At 44.4% G+C, this 21,952-nt stretch overlaps 1 protein-coding gene across 1 annotated transcript; it reads right to left on the bottom strand.

The window, feature by feature from the left end:
• Positions 1–1,593: 1,593 nt before the first annotated feature.
• SKA1 (spindle and kinetochore associated complex subunit 1) lies at positions 1,594–21,721 on the bottom strand. Its single transcript, XM_061607422.1, has 7 exons — positions 21,568–21,721; positions 18,929–19,027; positions 16,921–17,045; positions 11,624–11,715; positions 9,857–9,985; positions 3,404–3,573; positions 1,594–2,139 (listed from the first exon to the last, which is right to left on the bottom strand). Exons 1-7 carry the CDS (start codon positions 21,602–21,604, stop codon positions 1,991–1,993), a joined length of 801 nt encoding a protein of 266 aa, XP_061463406.1. The 5' UTR covers positions 21,605–21,721; the 3' UTR covers positions 1,594–1,990.
• Between the last annotated feature and the right edge of the window lie 231 nt (positions 21,722–21,952).

The raw sequence follows: 21,952 nt of genomic DNA, 5'->3' as shown, positions 1-21,952 counted from the left end.
CTTGAATGCATTTTGGAAGAAGCTTTCAAGTGGTCCGTATGCAAGGCTTGCCTGATTTGGTTGTTTCATTTCACATGTGCGTATTGTTAGTTTTGAATAAAAAGTTTGCTGAAACATGTTGAACTCTTCCTTTTTGTGGTGTAGGAACCTATCTCTATTCTTTTCATGTTATTCCTACCTCTGGTACCAAAGTTTCTGTTAAAGAAGTAATGTCCAGGAACACAAGTACTTCCTTAAATGAGATATTACTGTATACAACTCCATCAGTGAACCTGCCACTTTACACAGAAGGAGAAAGGAGTTCTCTGTTCCAAGGGGCTTACAGTCTAGAAGACAGCAGAGGAAGGAGAAATTAGAAGATAGGAATCTGCCTTATTATAAGTCAAACCGTTGGGTCCATCTAGATCAGTGCTGCCTACATCAGAGGTAGACAACATGGTGCCCTCCAGATGTTCTTGGCCTGCAGCTCCCATCAGCTCCAGCTAGCATGACCAATGATCAGTGAGGATGGGAGTTGGAGTCCACCACATTTGCTACCCCGATCTACATCAATCAGCAGCAGCTCTCAAGGATTTCAGGTAGGGGTCATTCACAGTCCTACCTGGGAGGTACCAGAGATTAAACCAGGAGCCTTCTTCATGCAAAGCAGATGCTATACCATTGAGCTACAGCCATTCATGAACTGGGACATGGTGGCGGAGTAAATAGAGGACAACATGTGGCCACTGGAAGTAGAGGCATTTGGGCACATAGTCGGGGCTTGCCAGATATTGCTGGACTCCCAACTCCCATATTCCTAACCATTGGTCCATGCTGGTTGGGACTGATGGGAGTTGCCATCCAACAACACTGAGGGCTGCTGCAATGGGGCATGGGAACTAGGGGTCTGTGCCAATGGCTTCACAGGAAAAAAAAGGTGGGCTCTGAGGAGGGATTTGGTGGAAAGAGGTGGCATCACAGAGGCATGACTGAAAATGGAAACCCAACTCCAGCCTTTCCTCATAGGACCTTTCTAAATCCCCCCTTTGGACTGGTACCAGTTTGTTGATAAAAGCATGAGCAGAGCCTGCTGGATTTAAGCCAGTGTCCCATCTAGCCCAGCATCTTGTTCTCACAGTGGCCAACCAGTTGCCCATGGGAAACCCGCAAACAGGACCGGAGTGCAAAGAGCACTTTCCTCTCCTGTGGATTCCAACAACCGGTATTTGGAAGCGAGCCGCCTCCGCCTATGGAGGCGGAGCATAGCCACCATGGCTAGTAGCCACTGATAGTCCTTTCTTCCATGAATTTGTCTAATCCATACAATTTAAAAATCCATACAAGTTGGTGGCCATCACCTCCTCTTGTGGGAGCGAATTCCATCTTAGTTAAACCGCAGCATCCGGAAACAAACACAGTACCCCAGGTGAATTGTGATCTCATTGGATGCTCCGATAAACAGAACTCCCTTCTGTACACTCTCTCCCCACCGTCTTTCATGTTCAATGGGGAACGCACCCCCAATATTTATTCACATACTCTTTGGAATCCAACAATTGAGATCTGTCCACTAGAGGCACCCCAGAGACAATGGAAGGTCACAAGGATTCCTACTTGCCCAGTGCTTAAACCCTTTTATTGGCATTTCAATAATTCTAAACTTGAAGCTTCAGAAAGTTTAAGGGTAATTCAAGGTTCAGTCCATTCAACCCATCAAGCTTCTGCTTTACTACAAAATGTTACTCAAGCTTAATAGGTAGAAACTGAAAGCAGAGGATTAAACAACAAACACGTGCGGAACAGATGGCTTCATACCTTGCAGAAAACGAAAGTTAAGATTACAAATACAAACACAACCCACCTTCTGTGACATTAATAAGGAGAGGAAGGAAGAGACGCAAACAAACACACTTGCTGTGTAAACTCAAAAAGTGAGGATTCTGTTTTCTGGCACGGTCCTTGGGGACCCCGCCCCCCGCCAACCCCGAGCCTCAGACACTCCGACAGCATCTCAGCAGACGGCGTAGCGAACCAGGCATGAGCCACGGATCTCTCGCACTCTCTTGCAGTGCCGCAAGATGGTCAGGATGCTGTGGAAACGCTTGTCTGCCTTCAGCTGGGTGAATTCTTCTATGTCGGCCTCGACGATGAAGAATTCGCCTGGAAACACACACAGCCCATTTCAATCCGATACAGAGGACTTTGACTTTTCATTTTATTTTATTTATGTCTCCCTGTACTATCACCACGCTAGAGTTCCTGTGAGCGTGCACAGCCAGCTGTGAGTGATGGGTCACCCTTCCTATCATTTTCTCTCCATGCACATGACATGGCCTGTGAGCGGGACAGTTGGTTGGGCGTGTGTGTGTGAGACAGAGAGAGAGTGAGGGGAAGGCCAGGAAGGTGCTGAGGGACGGGGCCAGACAAGCAGGCAGCAAATTGCCTGCACAGAAACCCTCCTTTGCCACATGGAGAGTGCCTTCCCAGCTGGGCCTCACCTGTCATCACCCCACCCCATAGCCCCCATTCCCTTCATATATCACAAGCCAGGCCTCACTTATGGTGCTGCAGCCCCATTCCTTTCAATTATAAATCCCCTAATATACATGGGTGTGTGTGCAAAGGCAGCTGCAGCACAGAAGCAACAGTGTGACCGAGAGGGAGGGAGGGGGAGAGAGAAAGAGAGAGAGAAGGAGGGTATGTTTGCACCTGTGTTTAGGAGGGAGGGAGGCATGTTCCGTGAGAGACAGAGAGAGGCAGAGAGGACCAGAGAAATAGCATAGTTGCACTTACTCCAGCCCGCTCAGAAAGCACCGGGATGGCAGCAGGGCTGGTTCAAGATAGTTTGGAGTCCAGGGTGGAAAATCCACTTGACATGCCATTTGACAAGTCCATTTGACTTCCTATATATGTCAGGGGTCAGCAGACTTCAAATATGCAAGATCTTTTTTTTTTTTTTTTAGATAACACTAAGATCCACCAACCAGAGCTCTGCCAGGCAGACATATTCTAAGGAAGGGGATCCCTCTGAGCACACGCTCAACCCAAGAATTACTGATCAGTGGCAAAACTAAGCTCACACATCCTTTCACACAAAACCCCACTCTTGGTCTTCCCCGCATCCTCATCCCCACCCCCGCCCAACCTTTTTTCTCCAGCAATCTAATTTGGGGGTGGGAAGAGCAAACCTTTTAATTATTGCTGTTTTCATACACACAAGTGCAATAGCCCAGAGTAGTTACATAGGAAGCTGCCTTACACAGAGTCAGGCCGTTGGTCCATCTAGCTCAGTAATGTCTACACTGACTGGCAGCAGCTCTCCAAGGTTTCAGGCAAAAGCTCTTCCTAAACCCACCTGGAGATGCTGGGGATTGAATTTAGGACCTTTGGCATGCAGAAATACACACTGAAGATTAGAAGTTACCCTTCGTATCCTTGGTTTCTTCTTCCTGGAATCTGAAGTAGAGGTTCCTGATAGCGCTGGACATGGCTTTACTAGACTGGCGCATGATCTTGTATTTGCTAACTACGGCCTTATTAATTTCCTGAATGACTGCGTTGACTTGGTTGTAACTTAGACGGCCTCTCATGTACCTTTAAAGAAGAAGAAAGCTGGTTACCGTTACCTGGTGCAACAGAAAACTTGCAGGATTATGCCAAAAAGGTTGCAGAGCCCGCCTGTCTCACAGCAAACTTGTAACAGGGAAATCAGACATTTCTGTACAATGTCCACACAATATAAGCATACACACCTGCAGCAATAGTAATGTATGAAGCCGTGAAGTTTGTTTATCTGGATCAATGGCAAAGGGAAGGGCTGGGTCTCTGAGGCTAAAGCAACATTTAGTCAGAGCGCTGTAGAAGGAAGCCCCTGGCCTAATACATGGTGGTCACTGGTAGACGCATAAGCTCACAACTTAAGGCTAAGACCTTCCAACAGATATTTGTCTCTGGCCCTCTGTTTGCACGCCATATACCTTTGCATTCCTCTCCGATGGTAGAAAAACTTAGATCCAAGTAGTGTACATAAACTTAGATCCAGCCCCCTACCCACCCCCTCAGCACCCTAGATTCTTTTCCACTTTCGTTTTGGGTAAACTTCTCCCCTGAGGTAGCTGAGTTTTCTCCTCCGAGTTTCCAAGGTTACATTTGTGCACATGCGCAGTGATAGGAATACATGAAACTGCCCGAGTCAGACCATTAGTCCATCTAGCTTAGTGTTGTCTACACTGACTGGCAGCATCTCTTCAGGCATGAAGCCTTTCTCAGCTGTGCCTGGAGGTGCCAGGGATTGAACCTGGGACCTTCTGCGTGCAAAGCAGATGCTCTACCACTGAGCTACCGCCCTTCTCTCAGGACACAGTAACATTAGAAACTGCCTTCTACTGAGCCGGCCCATCGGCCCATCTTGCTCAGTGTTGTCTACTCTGACTGACAGTGGCTCTCCAGAGTTTCAAAGCAGGGTGTCTCCCAGGCCTACCTGGAGATGCCAGGGATAAAATACGGGTTCTTCTGCATGCCAAGCAGATGCTCTGCCACTGAGTTGCAGCCTTTGGTAAGTCCTCGCGGGTCTTCTCCTCACTTAGGCTGTTCCAGTTCTGGATTGCTTCAACCCAAGGCATGTGGGCTCCTCTTCTCTTTTCTGCTTACCCCCCCCCGTTATTTTGCACCAGGTATAGTTAGGGAGCTAAGAGAAGACGTTGCCTTATGGTCCCAGTCCAAGCCTTGACCAAAGGAAGTTCCACACTGCATGAGGCCTCAGGAATGAATCTGCAGGGCTCAGCCTGCTTTCCACCACAGACCACTCAAGCAGCCCTAATGGCTTGGAACCCACAACAGTCCATGGGCCTATCCTCCCCCTCCCCCCAGAGGAGCAGCCTCCTTTCTCCACCTTCAGTCCTGGAGAGGCAATATGTCCACTCCATTTTCTTCCACATAATCCTCTAAGCAAAGCCAGCCAGCGCCATCTTCTTCCAACCTCCTGCTCCCACCCAACTCGTTCCACACACGTCCGCTTTGCCTCTGTTGCTCCTTCCCTCTCCCTGTTTGGAATTAGATCCTTCCTATCTCTACCGCCCCTTAGATTGAAACCCTACCTTGCTGGTCCAATTTGAAAGCGGCCTGCATAGCCCGTCTTTGTAACAGCCTGAACACTAATCAAGTGTAAATTCTTTGGGCTGCATCCAGCTAAGATCCACTAGGAGAAGACCCATTTAAATGAATGCACCTAAATTAGTCATGTCCATCAATTGCAAGGAGTCATAGTCAGAGTAGACCAACTTGAGATACAACCCTTTTGATCTCAAGGGTTGATCTCTTGACTGGTTGTCCCCTCGGTACAAGTGTAATTTGCCCCATGCTGTGGCTCTGAGCTCAAGACCCCAAAACGGACATGCATCTGTTGAGTACATGTAAGGACACAAGAAGAGCCCTGCTGGGTCAAGCCAGAGGCCCCTCTAGTTCAGCATCCTGTTCCCATGGTTATCTGGCTGACCACTGTGAGAAGCCCGAAACGGCACTCTCTCCTGCAATTCTCAGCAACTGGAATTCAGAAGCCTATTGCCTCCGCCAATGAAGGTAGAACATAGCCGTCATGGCTAGCAACCGACAGCCTTATCCTCCCTGAATGTGCCTAATCCTCTTTTAAAGCCATCCAAGTGCCTACACAAGTGCATGTATGTCCAGGTGTAGACAAAGACAGTAACACAGAAAGCAGCTCGCCTTAAGACCACCCAGGAAGTAGACACAGAGCTCACCTTTACCTGTGCTGCTTTGAATCAAACGTTTCCAAACGTTTTTCCCCCCCATGGACCCCTTCAAAATTGCTGGATCATTTAATGATTTTTCTGCCCGTTGTAGCATTGTAATGTGCTTGCTATGCTAGATGCTGCATTTTTGTGGCTTTCATTTCTTATTTATTGTATTTTGTTGTGCTACAGTTTGCACTCCATGGAATTCAGACTGTAATACAATAAAATACAATCTAAGCAATAAAAGAAGCAATAAAAATGCAATTAAAAATCAATACAAGTATTTCATGCAGGCACGCTGCAGACCACCTGAATGAAGCTCACGGCCCACAGTCTGAAACAGAGTGCAAAGTCTATCAGGTCACAATGGATCTTTAGGTTATTTTCCTCTCCCTTCCACATCTTTTCCCTCCACAGATTTGGTATAAAATGAAAATGAGATTGGCTGGCAGGTGCTTGGAGAAATATACTACCTACCAAAACTCAAGGGGGAAAAAAACCCTCAAGCTTTGAGCGCTGCTGAAGTATAAGGACAACAGGTTAATAAATGTGAAAACCTTCAGCTGCCGACGGAAGAGAAATAAAGGGCAAAAGACAAGGAGTGGACAGATATACGGCAATGGTAGGGAGCAAGGCATGCCTGCAGCAAGACGGAGAAAACAGACGGGAACTAAAGTTAAAAGAAGAGAGAGAAGAAAGATGAAAGAGCAGTAGCTAAAAACATCTGTAGTTGTGCTAAATTGCAATTATTTTTCCTAACCTGCCTTCAGATCATCCAGTGAAGGGCTGGCTATAAGTACAAATAAATTAAGAAATAACTAAATTCTCTGTCGTCACCCCTAACCTGTGGAATTCCCTCCCCACAGAGGCTCAACTGGCACCTTCATTGTATAGGTTTTCATCACATGCTGAAGACTCACCTTGCCCTTTGACTATACATTACATATACTGTACATACATAGTATTAGGACAGGCATAATCTCTTGACTTTCTGGCGCCTACTTAAGACCTTCCTCTTTCAACAAGACTTTTATGTAGGTACCTTATCCCAGTCTGCATCTGTACTTGGAATTGTTTAAGATGTTTTAAGGGTTTTTTTAAAAGGTGTCTTGTTTTTAAGGTATGTTTAGTGCTTTATCATCTGTTTGCTGCAGGGCTCCTTTTGGGAGGAAGGTCAGGATATAAATATAACAAATAAATAAATGTATCTAATTGATTTTAATATGTATTTTTATGTTGTTGTAACCTGCACTGGGACCTCTTGGTGAAGTGAGGATATGAAGTGAGGATAAGCTATCCAATAATAACGAAGTGTACGAATGCATGAACGGTTGCACATGTCAACAGCACTGGGCAGCGCTAGCTCACATGGCATCGCAACCCAGCCTTCCCCTCGTGCAGGGTTGGGGGACGATGACTAGCTGAACTCCCCCTCAAGAGAGACAAATGTAGAAAAGGGAATCCAGGGAGCCTGGAACAGCCACAGCGAATTGCAACAATAATCATGGGAGACAGAAATAAGTAAGGCGTATAATGCTCCACAGTCAGCTCCATCAAAAGAAATGAGGATCAGCCCTGCTAAATGGAAAGAGTGGGAGTGGGGGGGAGAAGACAGAAGAAGCATTTGCCGAAACGGGCACCATGATTAATTCTGTCTCATTAATTGCCTCAGCCTTATGAGTCAGACGTTGCTCTACAATTTGCTCATTACACAGAGGACCTTGGAGCTCAACTGTATTAACTTTTCATTCAGCTCGGTATTAAGCCAAAGAGGGTGTAGAATAAATTATGGACGCTTTTGTGAGAAGTGTCTGCTTGGGTTTTACAAAATGAAGAACTTCCATCATCAATAGGTTGAAAAGCTACTGGAGAGAGAAAGCCATATGCAAAAGGCTCAGCTACTGATGGCGGTGTTTTTCACTGATACAGTAGGGCCCCACTCATACAGCAGGTTACGTTCCAGACCCCCACTGAAAAGCGAAACTCATTGAACAGAATGGTGCGCGATGCCCGCAAACTGCTGTAAAAGCGGAACAAGCGCCGTATGAGTGGGGCTTTAGTCTAATTGCGTCTAACTGAGACCGCCGCATTAGCGAAGTGCCGTAAAGCGGGGCCCTACTGTATTTTTTTTAAAAAAATCCATTTGTCATTTTGTTTTTTATTTGTAATATTGTATGACACTTGTAAACTGCTTAGAGATTTCCCTTAAAAATGTTAAGCAATGTATAAATCTATACAAATAAATCTGTATTGCCTCCAAGCAATGAAGTTAGCGTGTGATAATATTCCATTGAGTTACTAGCCTACTTGACACACCCTCTCTCTCTCCAGTTTTGTTTCTCTCCTCTTGCTCTCTATCTTCTTGGGGCCAAACTACACATACCATTTGTTAGCCCCAGTGCACAAGGTTTTTCAAATAAAAATAACTGGCATGGGTTGGGATGGGGTTACACTCTGTCTGTGGCTGGTTGCAATTGGAATGGGTGGGGGAGAGAGAAGAGATCTTGGTTGCTATTTGCAATGGGATGGAAGCTTCGATTGACATAGATATTAAAAACTACAGTAGAAAAAGAAAAAGAAAAATGAACAAACAAACCCAAATCTAAGAGATCATTCTCACATGAATGTATGCAGGAGAAAAAAAAATCTAAAATCAGCTTTAACAAAGGGGCAGGGGGAAGCGCTCCTAAAAAAAAGCAGCGTTTTCCAGCTCCGGGGGGTTCCATGATACAGCTTAGGAGGGCAAACCAAGAAGAAGAAAAAGAGGGGTTCCTGGATATGAGCAGCACTGCACGACACTGACAGCTTTCAGTACAAAAATGTTCAGGTGCAGAGCTCTCTGGGCTTTCATATGGAGGGGAATACCTGGGGCTGCTGAACATGTGGCGCGGGCCACACTGCAAGAGGCACCTACCAGCTCCCTCCAGGCTCTCTCTGCGATAGAGACTGTAAAAGGGATGTTGTGGGGGGCGGGGAAGTCTCTGAAAGGACACTGCAATTTTCAAAAAGTGCTGTGGCAGTAAGAAGTCCTCTGAAGCAGGAGTGGAGAATCTGCGCCGTTGGAACCACAACTCCCGTCATCCCTGACCATTGGTCATCTCCCTGAGGGACGCCAGGAGTCCAGCAATGTCTGGGATGTCGCAGGTTCCCCACCTATGCTCTAAAAGGCAGCAGGATGGGTTCATGATGTTTACATACTTACCTTTAAATGTTTCTTTAAAAAATTGGGCAGATCCCAAAGGAAAACGGAAAAAAGAGAAAGAACAGCATATTATCAAGAGTAGCAGACACGGAGGAAGTTCACTCACTGATCTGAAATAATCAGCCACTTTGGCCACAGCAAGCCTCTAGAGCAGGGGCTGCCAGTGTAGTGCCCATGGGTGCAATGGTGCCCTATTGCAAAAGCCAAGCTCTTCTTAACAGAAACAGTGGTTCTTGGAGGCTTTCTTTCTTTAACACTGATTATTTTTATTAACTGACAAACTTTGCTTACAACAAACTTTAACTCTGCTTCTACAAACTGTAAAGAAAAGGAAGTAAAAAAAACAGGAAAACCTAATTGCTTTTCCTTCTCATAATACTTAATAGGAGTTACATAAAAAGATATCCCTTTAGGCCTCTTCCTGTGTTACACCCAAACCACTCCCCTTAAAGAGACTGTTTCAACCTTGAGGTCTTCCACTGGTGCCCACAAAGCCTTTGAGCCCTCCATGCACACACCCCACACTTACTGCCCCCTTTGTCATGAGATGGTGAGGATGGTTACCCTTTTCTCCCTTGTAAGGTATATAAAACTGAAGAAGGAAGTTGGAAGAGTGACTCTCTTTCCTATTTCCTCTTTCAGCTCTATGTGCTTTTCAAGACATGGATTAATTCTGCTGGATCTAATTTTTACTAAGAGTTCTTGGAAAAGCTAAGAGTGTGTACACACACTCTTTCTATACCTTTGGGAGTGGGGGGGTGATCCAAGAGAGGAGTGAGAGAAATGTCCAGTGGAAGTGGTGCTCATAGCACTTCCTCCAAAATCCACATGTGTCCATAGGCTTAAAAAGCTGGCGATCTCTGCTCTAGACATATTACAGTGGAGGTAAACTTTTCTCCAGTAAAGAAAAGAACTGGTTACTTACGCAGGAACATTTTCAAACTCCTCTGCTGTTATGAAAGATGCTTCTTTAATGCTCTTGGGGTCTTTTGCTGGCTTCTTTCCACGGGCAGCCTCAACATCTTTGCATTGCTCCACAGTTAAGCTCACGGTGCTGCAAAGCAAGCAGAGTGGACAAGAAAGGCTTATCACACAGGCAGCCACAAGAACACTTGACAAGTTTCCTCTCTTTGCCACTTCAGATAAGTTATAGCCCATCTACTCCGACTGAAACTGCAGATGCAACAAATGTGCACGATTTCCTTAACTCCTGCCAATTTTTCATGGCAAAGGAGTCCCGTCAAAGATAGGCATTTTTTGGAGAGATGGGGAGGGGGGAAAATACAGAATAAAATGCCACTGGGTTAAAAAAGCATGAAAATGAACAAAACATCTACAACAGGGTGCAGATAAAAAGCTGAGCCAATGTAAGCACCAATCTGGTTAAGATCTACCAAGTGCAACAAAATCATGGTTTAGGTTGCTGAACTAAGCCCTGTCCCCAGAGGGTATGTACTGGTACTTGGCAGAGAGTTGGAGAAACTCCCTTAACAATGGTTAGCTCGGCAAGATGTAATATTTAACCATGATTTAGATCAGGCAGAGTTAATGTGGTGCTCTGCAGATGTTGGACTACAACTCCCATCAGCCTAGCCAGCATGGCCAATGGTCATGGATGTTGTAGTCCCACAACATCTAGATCACGCAAGGTTGGCTAGGTTTAGATATTTGGATGCAATGCTTAAAACAAACCACAATTAAGCATTAAGGCATCCATAAGGCCAAAGACTAACACATTTGTTGCAGCAGAAGAGGCCGTTAGATGCACAGAGAGACACTATTCTTTGGTTTGAATCTGTTTGATCTCTTTAAAAAATAATCTTTATTTTTTCATCTTTTGGCTGACATCATACAAAAGGAGGCATCAACCTGGAATCAATTCCCACACAACTATTTCTTGATGGGAGTGCTTTCTGAACAGTTCTTAAGGAGGCATACACAAATGAAAACTGTTTTCAGTCAGAACTGGTAAACGATGAGGATTGTTTGAGAAAACTTGTGAATCAGATGCTGGATCCTTGCCAACTCCTGCTGCTGGAATCAACAACAAAAGAATCCATGTGGCTGACCGATGCAATGCAGAATGACCAGGGCTATGTGCATTCTGCATAGGTAAGCATAGAAACCAATATTAGGAGCACAGTTCAGCATTTTATTATTATTCTGAAAACCTCAGCTTTTATGTTTTGTTTTTCAGAAACCAAGTTTCTAATCCTTCAGGCTAGTCCATTTTTCCTCACTCTCAGACAGCACATCTTTAAGCCTGTGACTTAACATGAGTAAACTTTGCTCTCAAATGTTCATCCCCAGAACTTCTAATTCCAAATCAAAGAACTGCACAAATGGTATAAATGAAGCAGTGTGTGGACCAGTCAGGTTTCAATGCTTAGGTCTAAGATACAAATTTTGATTTGTGTGTGTGTGTGTTACAGTTTGCAAGACAAGCGGCAATGCCTTTGTCCGCCTTCTCTAATTATATATCCTTACCGTCTTTGAGTGATGGAGGACACCACCACCACACCGTTTCCATCTCTGACTAACTGCCTTTGTGGTTGCTGTTAAGCACCATGCAACGTATCTGCTGTGCCCCTTTGGAGTGAACATCACTGCAATAGCACATTGCTGAATCCCAAAGCCCTGATGGCCTCTGCTTAAAGGACTGAGATCCCTGGCTTGATGGCAAGAAACATACCTGTTTGGGATTGCTCTGGGCAGGTGAATAGGCATGTTTTCTCCAAGATGCTGAGCTTCTTGATAGTCCCTTTCAATTGATTCCTGGAGCTCCTGCAATTTAAGATAGCATTGGCTTTGTTGCAGAGGTTGGGAACTCTTGGAATATGGGGAATGTGAAGAGAACCAGTTTATTACTTTTAGGAAAAGGGAACCGTAACTCCTCATTATCCCCGCTTACTGTTCTCTTTTGAGCATGGCAGGAGACAAGGAACTTTTTTCAAGTCTAGGACCGCACTCCGTTCTAGGACACCTTCTGGGAGCCACATCCCAGTGGTGGGCGGGGCCAAAGGCAAAACTGGGTGGAGTACTGAATGTATCTTTTACGCTTGTACAGTAGGCTGGTTTCTACCCACACCCCTCACTATCCTCCACTCAGGCAAGCAAAAGGCAATGTCGGATTTCAAGGACATGTTCCAGCCAGGCAAAAACACTCAAGGAAGTTGTGAAGCAGGGCTGATGAAGGATATGGGCTGGGGAGCATCCAGAGGGCCAGACAGAGGGGCCTGGAGGGCCGCATTCTGCCTCTGGGCCAGAGCTTCTCCTGGAAGATGGCCACCAAGACACAACCATTAATTACTAGATTGTATTGCTCAGTAATTTTTTAGTATTTTGATTTTTTTCTGCTTCGAATATTATTATTTGTAGACAGAGCTTGGAAAAGTTACTTTTTTGAACTACAACTCTCATCAGCCCAATCCAGTGGCCATGCTGGCTGGGGCTGATGGGAGTTGTAGTTTAAAAAAAGTAACTTTTCCAAGCTCTGTTTGTAGATATATCTTGCAATGTAGGTTATACAGCTTTGACTCTTACTGTAAGCTGCTTCAAAATATTTTTATATATTGTAAGTGGTCAATCAAATCAAATAGAGTTGAGAGACTTTATGGTCCAGCAGCACCAAGGCCAGGCTGAACCATGCACCAGTTGATGTTCCCAGCAGTTGTTTCTAAATTTCTATTTAATTGGTGCATAAAGTTTGCTTTTTTCCCAATAACCACTGGTATTCAAGGTCTCAGTCAGACAATACTTTAATTCAGGGGTAGCCAATGTGCCCAGCCGTAGCTAGCACAGCCAAAAGCCAGAGATGGAGGGAGTGGTAGTCAAACAGCATCTGGACGGCACTATGTTGGCTACCCAGTTTTAATTAATATGCTGAAATCAAAGGTCACTAAATACACACAAAAGGAAAAAATATAACACAGAAAAATGAAATCCATGTGAGGTTTGGCTCAACAAATATAACATGTATAAAATAAGCTAGACCATCAATCAAAACCCTTGGCATCTCAAAAACAGCTCAAGTGATCACCTCAACAAGTCAAAACATGGCAATAGATGGGCAGCTACCACTGCATCAACCTTAAGCAGCGAATAATCCTGCCAGGGTCTGCATCCTGGAAAAATGTCTTAAATAGCTCCACAAGCAATCACGTTCTTGGATCCTTATACAGCCATCAATACGAAATTTATTGTTCACTGACCTTTGTAGTATTTTGTTTTCATATACATCACTTCTGCAGAAACACCAAGAATCTACTGTTTAAATATCCTGATGATATAGTTTACAACTACAATTTTGTAAAGGTCTATGGTTAAGTTTGGCAAAATATTCCCGCAACTCATGGTGTAATTTAATTACATTACAGAAGACAGGTACTCTGAATGAATCCCATATCCGCTTGTGTCTCTAGAGTAGATCCTCTCTCTGATTAGTTTCTTAGCGGCCTCAAATTCAAAAGCAAGGCTTCTAACGAAACCTTGTACAATAGAAGATACATCCTCATATAAATTAAGGCCGCTGGGCCTGAAATATCTTTGGAAAGCTATTATCTGGGGTATTTTGGATTTTAACTCAACACATAAGGTTATGCTCCCAAGACAAACAGAGAAAAGCCTCGCTTTTTCTTCCCAAGGGCCACATTCCCTTCTTGGCAACCTTCCAGGGGCCACATGCCAGTGGTGGGCAGAGCTAGAGGCAAAAGTGGACAGAGCAACAAATGTAAATTTTACTTCTGTACAGTAGCCTTGTTTCTGCACACGCTCCTCTGCCATCCATCCAGACAAGTAAGAGTTCAAGAAACACATTCCAGCCAGGCAAGAGCACCTGAAGTAAAAAGCACTGCTAATGAGAGGTGTGGCCTGGAAAGATGCCCGAGGGCCAGGTAGGGAGTTCTGGAGGGCTGCTGTCCCGTCCAGAGTCGATACCAGGAGACTGAGACGCTGGTGCAAGTAAATCTCGTTTTATTAGAGTAATGGATACATCAAAAGCAGTGCGCTTCATAGAAAACCCTACATTAACTCACTAGGAATCCCTAACTACACTCTGGACATGCTCTGCAACGTAAGAAGAAAGTTGACTCAACACCCCCCTCAATACTCAGCAGACTTATATAGGGAAAGTTTTTGAGCGCAATCTCTCACTCCTTTGCACACCTGCCCTCTGCCCGGTATGCTTTTCCCGCCGCCGAGAGCGAGGTGAAGGGGGGCGAGCCTCCATGGGCTCATCAGACGAAACAGGGTCCTTATCAACAGTCCAGGAAGTAGAAGGCTGAGAAGCATTGGGCGTCTCTAAGTTACTGTGGGACGAAGGGGGGGGGTTACTGCTAATTCACGGTTTGGTGAAGGAGGAGTTACTGCTCTTTCGGAATCCTCCCCTAACTGATCCGTTGGGATGGTTGAAGGCTGAGCGCTGTCCCCAAGGGGGGCTGGGTCACCCGTGGGAATTGGCGGAGCATCTAACAAACTCTGTTCCTGAATGTCTGGAATAGACACAACAGCTGGATCTTCCACGCCTTCTGGCAGTTGAGGCGTCTGCAACTCATGCCTTCCCACTCCCTGCCCTTCCAGAGAGAGCTGGGCCTCGACAGCTGCATTTGGTTCCCCACTCCTGCCTCATAACACGGCATTCAATGTACCATTAGGTAGGCCTTAAAAAAATTTAACAACAGATTCTGAATTACTGCTATGGTATTTAGGTGTCCAGAACTCCATACTTCAGAGTCTTAATGCTTTTTGGCAATTAAAAAGATTTTAATGGTAGGACCAAATTCCATCCTTTGGCACACAAGCATTTTAAAAACTGCACATGCAGATCTAGAAGCAGTCAACTTTGTAAGTGCATAATGGCTTTTCAACATGGGATAACATGGTATCGGAAAGCATCCACTTTTTTAAAAATTGAAAATCCATCCATTGCCCATTTAGATCTGTGGTGAAATACAGTCAGTTTCCCCAATACCTTTGTTAAAGAGGGGCAGCCAGCTAGCTGTTTTTGAAAATAAGAATGCACGTTTCTCTTAGGCAAAGAGAGTTAACACAATTGAGAGGACACGTCTGCACAACTGCATCTGTTTACAGGAACAAGCTTCTATCAGATCGTTTCAGTTGGTCAGACTGGAAGGCAGGGCTGTGGAGTCAGTACGCCAAACCTTCGACTCCAACTCCTCTATTTTTCTACTGTCCGACTCCGACTCCACCCAAAATTGCTTCCAACTCCACAGCCCTGGAAAGGGCTGTAAATGTCTTTTTAAATTGGAAGCTCTCATAGGAGCATTTTTATCGCTGCCTGAATATGCACTGATCTTGGCATCACAGCATTTGTCTTCATCTGGGTCCTGTGTCGTACACTGACACACAAAATGTTTTCCATCTTGAGTTATGGTGAAATGCTCAACTACAGCTGACTTCATGGGAAGCTTCTTTGACATTTTGAATTTATATTTTAAAAAATTTGTCAATCAAAATTTATTTTGAAGCCGGAGTCGGTCCATTTCTACCGACTCCGACTCCACCCAAAATTGCTTCCGACTCCGACTCCACGACACCGACTCCACGGCCCTGTTGGAAGGGCCCTAATGGGAATTTAAAAATACACGATCGCACTCTCTTTTCTGGCCTTAACAGATACTGGCGTTTTATGGACCATCCCCCCCTCCCCCAGCTGCCCAGATAGAAAAAGGTCATAATCAGCCCCTGTACAAATGAGCTGTTTCCCCAGCTAGAAATAACAGCATGTCACTATCCCAGTCTTGATTTCAAATGCTTGCCAGTTAATGCCATGACAGAGAAAGGGGAAAACTGCCCGGCAGCTTTATCAGGCCAAAAAAAACCCTTTCATTTAAAAAAAAATCATGTCCTCATGATTCATGGGTGGGAAAAAGGAGCAGTATGTATAGTGGGGTAAAAGGCTCTAAAAATCTGGATGTTCAGATAGAGGAATATAGGAACATAACAAGCTGCCTTATCCTAAGTCAAAGTGCTGGCCCATTTAGCTCAGTATTGTCTACACCAGTGGTGGGGAACCTCCGGCCCATGGGCCAATCTCAGCCCGGCAGGGGGTCCAGTTTGGCCCAAGTGGCCATTTCCTGCAAACCATGCCCACTTGTCAATCAGCTGATGTCACTGGTAATTCTGTGTTGGCTGTGTCGGCCTGTTCCCAGCAATAAAGCAGCAGGATTTAACCCCCGCACATAACAGCTGATGAGTGGCCGGGGTGTGTGTCAAGTCCTGCTCAGTTTGGCTATGAACAGGTGCACGCAGTAAAAGCAAGCAGACCTGTTTTTTTGCAGTAATCAGCTGTGAGAGGGACTTCTCCCTCATGCAGCTGATGCTTGCAAAATGCAGGCTTCTTTCTCCCCCCCCCATATCAGCTGATGGGAAGGGGAGAAAGAAGCGCTTTGTCAGCCTGGGCCAGAGGACGGGCAGCAGTTCCCAAGCACCCAACAGCCAACCCATGCAAAGGGATTTTGACAGGAGGTTGGGCCAGCCCACCTCTCAACCATGCGATGCCATAATGACATCATGTGATTTACACGTGGGTTGTCCCACCACTCAAAATTCGCCTGTGGGGTGGGACCAGATAAAGATCTGGCCCTCAGAGCCAAAAAGGTTCCCCTGATCTACATTGACTGGCAGCGTTTCTCCAGGATTACATCCAGAAACGTTCTCCAGGTAGGGAACATTTCCTAGCCCTATGTGGCAGGATTGAACCTGGGGCCTTCTGCATGCAAAGCAGATGCTCTGCCACTGAGCCCTGGCCCTGAGGTTTCTGTTTCAGGAACTGTTCTCCAAGTCCTCTGTGCTCTTCCTCACACATCGCCTTATGTACCTCCTCCCCCAATTCAAGAGGTTTTCCCACCTTGTGTGTGCAATAAACTAAGTAGTTTATGCAAGCACGTTAATAGCTCAAATGTGCACCATCATTTACACCTCTGGAAAGATGCCCCCATTAAAAAAAACCCAACTTTTAATACTGATTACCTTGAGTTGACTCTGCTGCCTCTCCTGATGGTGGAATTCCAGCTCCAGCTTATTGAGGATGTTGGTTAAAAGAAACATCTCATGGGCTATCTTACCAAGCACTGTTTTCAATGATGGTTCCTGGTCTGAAAAATTAGGGAGACAAGTTGTCGATGTGGAAAACAAAGAAGTTGTCATGAGAAAAATCTGAGTATGTTAAACACATACCACTCCTTCCAACCAAAACTTCATTCTTGCTCTTTGAAGTCTTCTACCCTTATCCCCTAAATTTCACAACACAGCAACTATCCTGCCCAAGTGTACCGCAGCCTTGGTTAAGCCTTTGGGGGATACTCACCTTTTGATGCCAGTAATAGTCATAATCAGTTTATGTATATACCACATTTTCCTTCAAAACATTTGTGCTCAAAATGATTCACATAAACTAAAGTGGTTCAGAAACAAAGAAACAGACTAAACACACCAACAGTACAGCACCCATAATAAAATAAAACCATTACAATGCACCACTAGCAATTCAATAATTAACAACTCATTTAAAATGTTATTTTCGATTAGATAGATAGATAGACAGACAACTTTTCACCATAGATGGTCACAAAGTGGTTGACACATCAATCAATAAAACAGTCCATCAATCAAAATAATATGGTGTTTAAAACAAATGAAAATCGCAGTAAAAATATAATAATTTGGGCATAAGGTTTACCAATAGGCCAATTAAGAATAATTATAAGAAGAGCCCTGTTGGATCAGGCTAGAGGCCCACCTAGTCCAGCATTCCTGATTTTGCAATGGCCAACAGATGCTCAAATGGGAAGTCCACAAGCAGGACCTTCATATCTTCAAGTAACCCCAAAGCATTAGTTCCCGATAATCTTGTTCCATATATGGGCTCCTACTGGGAGAAAGGGTGGGATATAATCTAACAACAACATATCCTGCCCGCATAAAATATTAAATTGGCACCCAGCTTTAGGGCCAAAACAGGGCCCTCAAAGCATCTTACAAAACAAAGCGAGGATAGCCTTAGATGGCACACAGTAACAGCTCTCCCCTGCTTCCTTAAAACAAAAAGTCCCAGCTAGTTGTGCTCTTCACTGCAGGAGAGGGGGACTGCAGAACCTCTACTGTTAATAGGCTGTTATATGTATCTGTGTTTCTCTACTTTTTGCATCTTGCTAAGAAAGAATATGGGATACAAAAAGCATTCTTGAAAACTTAGGACCAGGCTAGATGAGAACCTCTGCACACAGGCACACACACAAAAATGAAATTTGGAAAATATTCTGAATTATGCAGTCATGAGATTGAAGGGGAGGCAGTGTTGGGAAAGAGATGCAGAGAGCTGCACTGCATATCACTAGTTATCTGACAAAAAAGTATCCTGTAAGTAGCCATGACCCTGGCACACCACATTCCACATGGCAATCATAAAACAGCAGATACGCTACCCAAAGAGAAGAATCTTTCCCTCTACAAAAAATGGCCCAGAAAGCCTTTATCTGCATATATGCATGTGAAGGAAGGCAGATCTGCATCTAATGCAAGCGGGCTTTGGGACAGACACAAGGAAGTAATTCTTCACAACGGATGATTAACTTACAGAATCCACTGCCATGTAGTGATTAGCACTGGCCCAGGTGTCTACAAAGAGGGATTAAACTAATTTATGAAAGATAGATCCATCACTTGCCATTGGCTATGACACTTAGATGGAGTCCTCTACATCCAGAAGTAGTAACCCCTCCAAATACCAGATATGGCTATAGACAACAGAAGGGAATAGTTGCCTTCATGCACTGCTTGTGGGTTCTTAGAGGCATCTGGGTAGTCACGAAGTCAGGATGCTATCGCAAAGCAATGTTGGGTCCAATTCAAAAGCATTCTTCTCATGTTCATCCCATGCATCTCTAATTGTCATAGAAAACATTTTGTGCTGAATTCAGCTCACAAACAACTCAACTAAAGTTGACACAAATGACCTGGGAGCATTAAATCATCTTACCTATCTTTCTCAACTGAAGTGACTTTTTGATATATGAAATCTTTGTGTTTATGCAAGAGCATAAGTCGTTTATATCTGGAGAAGCCGTACTATATTTTCCTGAAAAGAAAAAGAGAGAGAATAGATTAATATATCTAATGGATATATGCAATTAGAGATATATATCTAATTCTAAACGCTACACAGGAACATAGAAAGCTGCCTTATACCACGCTAGGCCATTGGTCCATCTAGATTAGTATTGTCTACACTGACTGGCAGCAGCTTTCCAGGGTTTTAGGCAAGGAGTCTCTCCTAGCCCTACCCAGAGATGTCAGGGATTGAACCTGGGATGTTCTGCATATAAAGCAGATGCTCTGCCACTGAGCTATGGCTTTTCCCTGAACAATAGTTAGAACAAACAGTGCAATAGCAAGTCCTTTTTTTCCAGGAAAAACAGAGCAACACCTCCTTCTTGTAAAGCACAATATTTTAGCAAACCAGCAACAGTGCTAGAAATATCTGGCATCCTGTCTGTGTGTCACAAACTAACTTTCACTTTCTAAAATATAGTAGCATTATTGGGGTTAATAAAAAGCATTAGTTTGCAAATCTTTCACTGAAATATTTTAACATTTGTTGTTGTTGTTATGTGCCTTCAAGTCACCTACGACTTATGGCAACCTTATGAATCAGTGACCTCCAACTTTATAATTCCAATTATAACATTTATATTATCAAAATGAATTCTTTGTCTGGATTGTTATATTGTGGTTGAGTGGACATTGGATTGTTATTATAATATTATATTGATATGCATTTTCCTATTGTGTTGTGAGCTGCTTTGAGCACACTTGTGCAGAAAAGCAGCATACAAATGGAATAAAACAAACAAAAATACTTTTCCTTTAATTTATCTGACAGTCATCCCCATGAAATCCTACAGAACTGAGGGAATGAAAAATGTATTGGCTTCTCCCCCATCACACTTCCCCCCCTTTTTGGGGGGGGGGCAATAAGGGTAGGGCAGGGGAAGCGTGAAAACACTTGACTCATAGTTGATTGCATGAACTGTGGTGTGTGGTGGAAGCTACAACTAATCATACTTCCCAGTGCACGTACATGCATTACAATTGCTGTGAAAAACATCAGTGCTTCCTCCATGGACACAGACAAGCTGTAGCAGCTGAGTTACAGAACAGGAAGTCCCTAAGTTTTAATCTTACCTCTTAACACGAACTGGCAAGTAGTCTTCTGTAAGCCATTTGGCCTCAGCCCCCAACCCCTCAGATCTGCGATTAAGGGATAATATCCACCTACTTCTAAGGATTGTTATAAGGACCACAACAATATAATGTAAATGAAGTGAACATTTTAAAAAAAATAACAGCAGCCAGACCTTCGACTCCGACTCCTCTATTTTTCTGCTGTCCAACTCCGACTCCTTCACAAATGGCAAATGTATATTAACTAGTAATAACAAATTTACTGTAGTAAAATGGTAGCACAAGGCATTTCATCACCACCACATGAATCCAGAGCTTGGAAAAGTTACTTTTTTAAACTACAACTGCCATCAGCCCCAGAGATTGGGCTCGTGGGAGTTGCAGTTCAAAAAAGTAACTTTTCCAAGCTCTGGATTCACGAGGTGGTGATGAAATGCCTTGTGCTACCATTTTACTACAGTAAATTTGTTATTACTAGTTAATATACATTTGCCATTTATGAAGGAGTCGGAATCGGAGTCAGTACATTTCTTCCACAGCCTTCACAAATTCAATGTGGGTCTACTGCTGGGGAATGGGTGGTGGTCTTGTAGCACCTTAAAGATTTGTTATGGAAGAAACTTTCATGGCAGGGACAGAGCTCAGTAGTCACAGCACACGCTTTGATTACAAAAGGTCTCAAACTGAACCGCTGGCATTTCTTAGAAAGAGCTGGGAAAGATTCCTGTCTGAAACCCTGAAGAGCCATTGCCAGTCAGTGCAGACAATACTAGATGGACCTGGGGTCTGACTACAGTTCACTTAATCAGTTATTCAGTGTCCCCAAGTGTTCTTGGCTGGTGAGGGAGCAGAAAACAGCAGCAGTCCCAGGAGCCTCCTATCCTTTCCTGGGCTGTAGTGTTGGCCACAGTATCTCTTCACTTTGCAGTAGCTGTGCTGCCTAGGACTGATGGGAGTCGTAGCCCAAAACATCTGTAGGGCACCACATTGGGGAAGGCCGGTTTATAAGATTTACCTCACTTGTTCGCTTCAAAAAGGAGAGGCGCAGGCAGCTTACAGTCTTACTTTATTTTTAAAATAACAATTCAAAGTAGCACACTAAAATAAAAACAGATCTTATTAAACAACAATACAACTAAGCAAACCAAAACTAAAACAGAAGGTGTACTAAATGCTTTCCCAGACAAAGTCTTCGGCTAAGATAGAAAGACCATCAGCCTTTCACTTTTGTCATTGGACTACAGGTCCCAGCATCCCTGACTACTGGCCATGCTGGCTGAGGCTGATGGGAGTTTTAGTCCAGCAAAGTCTGGAGGTTTCCCTGCTTTACCACCATGACAGTGGCTGAGTTTTATTACACCTAATGGAGAAGAATAAGAGAATTAACTCTTTTTCCCTTCATAAAAAGAGAGTCACAGAGCATCACTGTCTCACCGTCGCTGAGCTCTGTCGACTTCTCTCCGTCTTCCATCTCCAGGTCTCACCCGAGAGACAAAATCCTCTCTTACTTCCTGCAGCAGCACCAGCCGCTCTCTGAATTCAAACCACCCGCCCAAACAGCTAGACGTGCCACACATCTCGCGAGAATAAGGGAATCTCGCCGCCAGGGGGTGCCAGCGTGCAAAAAAACTGCTTCCGCCATAGATTATGGAGAAAAAAAGTAATAAGGGTAGAGTAACACATTGGCTCATAGAGCTAGTAATATTAGAGTCACACAGCTCTGTTTCGACTTGGACTGTTTTTGAACTGTCAGCTTCATGTTAAGCTGATTGCAGGGCAGTGACCAGGGTCACATTCACACCATACATTTATTTATTAT

The sequence above is a fragment of the Rhineura floridana genome, chromosome 1 (assembly GCF_030035675.1).
Source record: "Rhineura floridana isolate rRhiFlo1 chromosome 1, rRhiFlo1.hap2, whole genome shotgun sequence".
NCBI classification, from domain to species: Eukaryota; Metazoa; Chordata; class Lepidosauria; order Squamata; family Rhineuridae; genus Rhineura; species Rhineura floridana.
This window is presented reverse-complemented; position numbering and strand designations above follow the sequence as displayed.

Excerpts from the sequence above, each read along its gene's own strand:
- SKA1 (XM_061607422.1), bottom strand. The coding sequence starts at position 21,604 with ATGGAAGACGGAGAGAAGTCGACAGAGCTCAGCGACG. Across the intron at positions 11,716-16,920 it reads GGCAGCAGAGTCAACTCAAG|GAGCTCCAGGAATCAATTGA; the intron begins GTAATCAGTATT and ends CTTAAATTGCAG. Across the intron at positions 9,986-11,623 it reads CCCAGAGCAATCCCAAACAG|CACCGTGAGCTTAACTGTGG; the intron begins GTATGTTTCTTG and ends CTTGCTTTGCAG.